Source organism: Desmodus rotundus, chromosome 9 (assembly GCF_022682495.2).
Source record: "Desmodus rotundus isolate HL8 chromosome 9, HLdesRot8A.1, whole genome shotgun sequence".
NCBI lineage: Eukaryota > Metazoa > Chordata > Mammalia > Chiroptera > Phyllostomidae > Desmodus > Desmodus rotundus.
The window spans coordinates 32871437-32880003 of record NC_071395.1 but is presented as its reverse complement, the minus strand read 5'-3'; the positions used below and the strand labels follow the sequence as shown (position 1 = coordinate 32880003).

General features: G+C 40.5%; 1 protein-coding gene across 2 annotated transcripts in view; it reads left to right on the top strand.

Moving 5' to 3' along the window:
• Positions 1 to 2010: 2010 nt before the first annotated feature.
• Positions 2011 to 8567, top strand: part of HPGD (15-hydroxyprostaglandin dehydrogenase) — a 29592-nt gene continuing 23035 nt past the window's right edge. Inside the window, exons 1-3 of one of the 2 annotated variants that reach the window (XM_045202426.3) lie at positions 2011 to 2202; positions 2507 to 2630; positions 5740 to 5846. In XM_045202426.3, coding sequence (XP_045058361.1) covers positions 2110 to 2202; positions 2507 to 2630; positions 5740 to 5846 — 324 coding nt within the window. In that variant the 5' untranslated portion in view covers positions 2011 to 2109. The remainder of the gene's footprint in view (positions 2203 to 2506; positions 2631 to 5739; positions 5847 to 8567) is intronic. The other variant, XM_024568775.4, reaches the window with a different exon arrangement.

Sequence of the window (8567 nt, the reverse complement as noted above, 5' to 3'; positions counted from 1 at the left end):
AACAAAGATATGGGGCATAGAGTCCCTCCTCTGCAATGCCCTGGAGTTTAAATATGTTAAGAATGTAAAAAATGAAGATGTCCAAACAAGATCAGATCTATGTTTTAGAATATTTACTTGGAGGACTGTAGAAATTGAATTGGTTTAAGAAATTTGGGGGCAAAGAAGTAACTCAGAAGGCTAACTGCTGTTGCCATCATCACAGGAGAATGCATGAGTCCGAACGGAGACTGCGGCAGTGGGAACCGAGAAGAACGAGGAGTCAGGGGCACGAACTATGCCTTAGACTCCAGTCTTTCCTGTGTGGTGAAAACCAAATAAAACAAGAACAACAAAAAACTGTCTCACATTTTTCTCTAGCTCACATGTACTTTTTATTAATAATCCAGAGTAATTAGTTACAAGTAATGTTTACTGTGCCTTCTAAATTTACTGACACTAATCACAGGCACAGAAAAGTCAAAGCATTTCTTTTTTCTGTCCTTCTTTTCCTTACTCTCATCGGCGCGCTTTGCCGCATTGATCGCTCCTGTCTTCTTGGAACTACTTTCCCCGCTGTGCTGCAGCTTTGCTCTCCCAGCATGTTCCCCTGTCACTCTCTTTTGTCAGTTCTTTCCTGATAAAGAAACCTTCATTTTCTTTCATGTTCTGCACATGTTGCTGGAGGGATTGGGTTTGGTTTGTTTCGCAGTATGTGTTGTCCACAGAGGACAAAACATCATACCTCAATTTAGAGAACCAGATTGTTCACATTACAATTTTTGTTATTGTGATAGAATGTACATAGCTTGTCTTGTCTTAAATTCTCAATGTTTTTTCAAGACCCATTTTCTAAGCAACTTTGAGGACCTGCTTCGGTGACTTACTGAAAACCTGCATCTCTCTTACACAGCCTCCCCAAACACGCCTTCCCCTGCTGAGCCAAGTGCCTTCCTCCTGTGTCCTGTAAGCCCCAAAGAAGTACACAAAGGTCACCTCCCCAACTGTTTATAGAGTTCTCTGTTCACATAACAAATGCCAACAACATGAAAAAAGGAAAAAAGAAAGAGTGAGTAAGTCAGCAAACTAGCCCTGGCTGAATGCACCTCGGTACACAGCTGCCTCTCAAGTTCCTGGAGGACAGGGAACCTCATTGTCACACTTAACTTCAGGCCCCGAAGGGAGAATGATTCAGTGAGTAAGCATTCCATTGAACCAGCAAGTCACCAGCCTGACAGCCACCTGGAAGTTCTGGGCCAGTAAGTGAGCACAACTCTTGCAGAGTGCTCTCAAGATGACACATGACTGATACTGATCTGAAATAGTAGTGTCAATAGACTCCTGAAGTCCCAGCCATGAAAAAATAGATTCAGGGATTTGTGGTCAGGGCACAGTTCACTGATCTCCAGGCTCTGTAAAAGTCTGTCAAAAGCACAACGAAGTAAAAAACAGGGGTGTTACTTACCTCAGTTCTCCCCACCCCCACTGCAAACGCTACGAGATTAGAATTCATACAAAAACTTAGATTGCGCAAAAGAGCAACATCCCTAAAGTTTTGCTGTGTTTCCTTTTGGTGGGGGAGCCTGGGGAGCAAGGGAGCAGAGGGTCTGGGGGGCAGGCGAAGGAAATCAAGCTCCCAAGCCTCTCCTCTGCCCTCGTTTTATGGAGGTGGTCTTGGGGAACTGAAGGGAAATGTTTATTTTATTTTATTTTATTTTTAATCACTGTTCACGTTCAACATTATTTTGTATTAGTGTCAGGTGTACAGCATAGCAGTTAGACAATCACACACTTTACAGAGTGTTCCCCCTGGTATTTCCAGTGCCCATCTGGCACCATCCAATATTATTGATGGAGGGAAATCTTTTTAAGAAATAACCTTTCTGCTTTTCCTGTCGGCTCACCGCCAGTAACGAAGCCAGAGGTTGCTGTGAGTCAGGAAGGCAAAGATCGCGCAGCCTGGCGCCCGGGAGCCTTCAGTCCAGGTGACAGGGTCCTGGGTGCCCCAGGGTTGGCTTGACAGTTTCATCCCCGCCCACTTGCAGGAGAGCGCTGGGCCGGGTTGCAAGTGCACCAGGAACATAAAAGCTGCGGCGGCGGCGGCGGAGACGCACGAGCAGCGGCCGCACAATGCACGTGAACGGCAAAGTGGCGCTGGTAACCGGTGCGGCGCAGGGCATCGGCAGAGCGTTTGCAGAGGCGCTGCTGCACAAGGGCGCCAAGGTAAGAGCGGCGTCTGGCCGCAGAAACTTCTCTGCTCACCCCGAGGCTCACCCGCCACCCCCGCCAAGCCACGGGGCTCCCGGGGAGATACGGAGGTTCAGCCCCAAGTGCCCACCTTGCCACTTTCAAAAGCTGTGGAGGCTGATGCTCTCATGAGAAGCAGACTTGAAAGCGGCTAGGAGAAAAGACGACCTTTAATTGCAGAAAGTCAGATCCAAAAGAGGAGCGTCCTGCTGCTAATTTACTGTTTGTGTGTCTGTTTAACGAGCTGCGCAGGACCTGGACTCCTCTGCTCTGTCCATAGGTAGCGCTGGTAGATTGGAACTGTGAAACAGGTATGAAGTGTAAAGCTGCTCTGGATGAGCAGTTTGAACCTCAGAAGACTCTGTTCATCCAGTGCGATGTGGCCGACCGGGAGCAACTGAGAGGTAAGAGCGGATCCGTCCATGAGCGCGCAACACGCCTTGAACTAGCAATAACCTGACGGCAGCCAGGGGCCAGAGAGCCAGCCTGGAGTAAGCAGGCAGCTGGGCCTCCTGGAGAGAGGCTAGAGATAGCTTGGAGTGTAGTGTCCCTGCTGACATCCCAATAGCCAAAAAAACAGAGAGGAGGGCGGGGGGATGGGGAAACCCAAGTCAGCTTGAGAAATCCTTTTATTTTAGTCATTTGGCAGTGCATAATGTAATCAAAATTCCTTTGTGAATTCAAAGACAGTACTGCTAACAGTAGTTATTAAGTGATTAAAACTGCAGATGGAACTTGGAAAGTTAAAGGTAGACTAAGGGACCGTGACAAACAACTTTCCCCAGAAAGCTGGAAGACACAGAGTCCAACGACCATTAAACGTGTCAGGTTTCTCTTTAAAATGTACTGGAGTGCGCCTCAAGGGGTTATCATCACAGACATTCTAGATACTGTTAGCCACATGTTCTCTTTGGTTTTTCCCCTATGAGATGGTACTTTACAAGTAATAATGGCTGTGCTACAGAAGTGGAATGGCAGAAGAAGAGTTTCTATCAGACTTTCCTCAATGCTTTCCTGTTTCCGTCTACCCACTTAATATAGAACAATCTACTTGTGTAGTATCAGGGACACTATTGGCATGTAAACAAATTTGGTCATATAGAAGACAAATAGATATGCATGAAAAAAACCCTTTTTTTCTGGGAAAAGAAGAGAAAATTAAAATATTTGTATCTCACAAAGTTTTATTGAAAGACTGAGCAAATTGTTGGGCACATTTTTTGTCAAGGGAGCAAAAACTTCTGTAAAAGTCACTCTCACAGCCCTGTTCTTAAAGGAACACTGAAGTGTGCCTTTCTTTGAAAAGGTTGGGATGTTCTGTAAGAGAACAAAACTAGAGCAGCATGTCAGAAGCGAGTGTTCCCCTACACTCAAGGGAAATTGTTTTAAAGGAAAATGTATAATTAAAATCTGCAAATGCTAATAAAGATTTATGACATGGATCACAAGCATGAATAGAAGAAATCTATAAACACCATGCTGGTGGAACGTATTTTGCCAGAGGATAGCGTTTTTTGTTGATTGCACGTGATAGTTTGGATCAAGAATAGAGACATGCCAAATCTCAGCATCCATGTGGATGGAATACGGAACAGGATAGACCATCTGTAAGCTATTTCTGTCCGAACTTATGTAGTTGCACATGTGACATTTAACCTTAATTGTTTTGCTTTCCTGTATTTAAAGTTAGTACCTTGGCTGTAAACACATTCCTTAAGGATAAATGACTGTGGAGGAGGAAACTCAGACACATAATAAGTGACCAGGAGGCGTGTGGTCATGAGAAATCCACATGCCGTCTGGACATCAGCCCGTATTTGCAGTTCAGGAAAACATGGCATTGCCTCTTCCAATTTCAGGATTAAGTACTGCCCACAACTGTTGAAACAGTTTAGACATGTGGCCAAAGGAGACTTTATTGAAATCATAAAAATACACAGATGAAAATGTTTGGACAAGATGTAACTCATTTTATATATGAAGAAATGCATATGGGGGTGGGGGAAGGGTAGGTAAATGATAAAGAGTACCACAGCACAGAAATGCCACCAAGAGCTAGATTTTAAGTTGCTTGAAACCAAAATCCAGTGTTAGGTCAGAAAGAAGATGGTGTATTATACATTGGTGAGGGTAGAATGTAAGAAATGCAGTGGAGATTAAAACAAGAAAATTAAAGAAGCTATTAGGCATACATATCAACAGCATAATTTCCTATAAGGTGGTTGTGGAGTTCTGAAGAGAACATTCTTAAGATGGAATGCAAAAAAATGTATTTTAAAGGTTTTTCTCCTACTAGAGAACCTTTTCTAGTATCAATTTGACATCTTAAGAAACACTTAGAAGTTCCATGAAAAGTAAAGTTTTTATTTTGTTGTTGTTCCATTCCAGTATGGGAAAGGGCACTGTAAAGGGCACATATTAAAATATCTTGGCACAATTTTTGACAGTTAACTTGGGAACTGATTAAGCCATGCCCTCCTCAATATGTCTGGTGGTTGTTAACAATTCTGTGATTTTGTTTCAATCAAAATAAAGTGTGTGGGGACGTACTTTCTTCAAGGAACTCACATGTTGGGCCCAAAACCTTAGAGCGCGGATTGTTATTTAGAAGAGCAGCCACAGTTAGTATCTATGGTCTCAAGTCATGGAACGAGAACCAGCGTTAAAGGGCCTGGGGAAACAGTTTAAATCAACAGAACTATGTAAAAGTCAACTCTGAGAAAGAATGTGTTTCTCAATACAAAGGGAGTAAAACCTAGTATGAACTGGCTTGGGAGGGTTTGCAAGAACTGGATTTGTAGTTGGACAATGGAATGAGTGACCTTCAGGCCTCAGAAGCTGTGCACACTTTACCTTGGCTGAACATAGTTTTTACACAAAGTGGTAATAACAGTGTGAGAAAGAGAAAAGAATGAAATAGTACATATTGAAGTTACAGTAATCAAATAAATAAAATGAAAAGTTGATTTTACTTGCTAGGCTCTTAAAACTCCTTGAAATTATGAGAATGGATTTGAATACACAAGAAGATGTGTTTAATATTACAGTTTCTGAAGATAATATGACTTATTAAAGAAGGATACTTATCATAGTCTAAGCCCCACAGCTCCAGTAACTTCTTAGCGACAGAGAGATGCAGGTTGCCCACCTGACTTCCAAGAGCTCTTAGCATAGGAGGTTCAGTTCTCTAAAATTTACACCATTAAGTTACTGCTGAGCAAACTTCAGTGTACTTGCAAATCCTTTGTGGATCTTATTAAAGTTAAGATTTTTGCTTCAGTAGGTCTGTGGTGGTCACAGATTCTACCTTCCTAGTAACTTCCCGGGTAGTGCTGCTGGGTGCCGCTGGCTCACAAACCGCACTTAGAGGAGCAAGGCATTGAGTCGCTGTCCAAGAGTGTAATTTTCATACCTGGGTGGGTAAATAAAAATTCATCTCATGGCATAGGAGACGATGTAAATGTGTATGTGGAAAGTAAGAACATACCTATAATGTCTCTTTTTTGACATTAGATACTTTCAGAAAGGTTGTAGACCACTTTGGAAGACTGGACATTTTGGTCAATAACGCTGGAGTGAATAATGAGAAACACTGGGAAAAAATGCTGCAGATTAATTTGGTAAGTGGTCTTAGCCATGTTTATTACCCGAAGTTATTTAATACTGTGATGTTTTCCAAGGACAATGGTTTTTATATTCATGGAAACAATATAATGACTTATAGAAAAAGTTAGCAGAAAGCTAGAAATAAGGCATTTCCTTTTACAAATAGGATGATATTTGAGATTTTTAATTATGCAAATAAATCTCTCTTAAAATGATACATGGAAATGTGAAAAGGAACAGAGTTTCTTGCATAACTTAGGAACTGGTGAACTATGGCCCACGGGCAGTGCTAGCCTGCCACCTGCTTTTGTATGACTCACGGGCTAAAAATAGGTTTTACAGTGCTTGAAAAAAGTGAGAAGAAATGCAAAAAGGATGACAGCTAGTCATTGATTTACATATTGTCTCTGGCTACTTTCATGCTCCAATAGCCGAACTGAATAATTGCGTACCGTACATCATACAGAGATGTATGATACGCAATGCATAAAACATTTACCATCCTGGCCTTTACAGGAAAAAAAAAATTGCCAACCCTGGCTTATTTATTTAAAAAATGAATCTTAATTCCAGAAATATAACAGAAAACAAGGCTAGAGTGACTTTTGAACTTTGTAATTATTAAGATTTTTATCTTAATAATGTCAGTGTGTGTGCATGTATGACAGTGTGTTTGTGTGCATGTGTGTGATTGTCACAGTGTTTGGTGACTAGTTAGGTCTTACTTAAATTACAAAAATGTGGAATTAGGAAGGAAAATTTCTGTTTCATTCATTGTAAAACATGTTCATTGGTTATTCCATTTTATAAACACATTTGACATAAAATACTGGGGTTTAGTAAAACCCAAACCTTAGCTAAGGCAAAATGTCCCAGCTGAGCTGTGCAGGAAGTCACCCTGCCCTTGCTAAGGTCATTCTCGCTTGGACAGCGGGCCTAGGTAAAGTCTAGGGAGTGGCCCCTACTTCACGATATCCAACTAGGAGATTATGAACTCCTTCTAGAAAAGGAACTGCGTCCTGTTCTTTTTCATTCCTCACTCCGTAATCGGTCCAATATCTTAAAGACAGAGCTTGGTTGGTAAATGTTTGACTTGAATCAACATTTCCAGCAGTAATTACTTAATTCTATTAATAACTTGATGGAAGTAATGAGAATTACACCAGTTCACAAAAGAGCTGAATCTGTAAGCACCACTTTGATAAGGGCACGGAGTTGCTCCCCATGTTTGACAGATGTCTAAAGTCCTTTAAGTGAAAAGAAAAGCTACTATTTGAAAGAACAAACACCTTCCTTTAATTTCTTTTTGAAATTTTTCTCAAGTGTTCTTGGATATTATATTTCAAAATAAGTTTCAGACCCACTTGTCAAGTTTCCCTCAAAATGTTTCTGGTGTGTGTATGTGTTTAGAGATACCTGACAATTGCTTTTCCTCAACTAAGACAATCCTATGGTTTTTCTTTTACTTTCAACTAGTACCATAAGTAAAATGAAATGAAATATTTTCTCATTGCGAAACTTACTTATATCTCTTAGCCAAATAATATCTTATGATATATCAGTGTTTAATACATCATCAAATTTGCTTAGTTATACCTCATTTAATTTTATATTTCTGTCTCTCTGCTTATAAATGATTGTAACTCGTGATTTTATTTTCTTTTAATATTTTTTGTTTGAGCGTCAGTTTTTCCTTTGCTGACTCTTATCTCCTTGATCCGTTCTTGAACAGAATGGAGTTCTATATCAAATGACAGATGTTAATCAACCTGCCTATTAACACTTAGTTCCTCTACTTTATTTCCTAGTTTATATTTACTGATGTTTCTTCGGTTTTGTTCTTGTTCTATTTACTTCTTAAATTCCATTGGATAGCTTTAATTTTCACCTGCTGGTAAGACAACTGTACATTTGATATTTAATCTTTGGTAGTTATCCTGACTTAGTATGAACCATATTTCACTATATCCTTTGGTTGCCAAATAAAACAAAAAATTAATATACAGCCAGTTGGGAGCTTCATGAAGTTTTAAGAGTATGTTTTTATAAACTTATGCTACTCTCCAAAACCACATAGGGACAAGACTTTTTTTTTTTTTTTTTGCATTGTGCAGCCTTGTGAGAAAGCACATGTCACGCCTCGGCAACTCTCGCCCTTCGGCATCGCTCTTGATATTTCTAATAGTTTCATCAGGAACGCACATCTCCAGGTGTTTTATAGGAAAGGGTCACTAGGGCATAAAGTGCCTATACTCGGTGCAGTCATAATGCACACCTACTGAGTGTATACACTGGGAAAGCAGATGTCCAAAAAGTGTGCAATGATTAGAGTCAATACAAGAAATATGAAAACAGCGAAAAGATTGTCCCAAAGGATTGGAATGATCTGCCTTCCTCTAGCTGACATAGGCCACTCCTTAGTTTAACACCAGAGACTGATGATGTTTGTTTAATTATACATAGGACAACAAGATATAACCTTTGTTACCTATACGTAACTAAAAAACCTACTACTCCCCTTCCCATGTAATTTACACCCGCTGCAAGAGTAGATTAAAGTGGCCAATCGTTGTCCTTCCAACCTATCTCTGTTCGTATAATGCAAATATTTGCGTGTGGTTTATTTAATAATTTTTTAGACACTGTTCAGAATGTAATTTGCCTCCTCATACAATCCTGTGTGTTCTTTTGCACACTTCTCTATGTTCCTGTCCTTGTAAGAGAGTAACCACTTA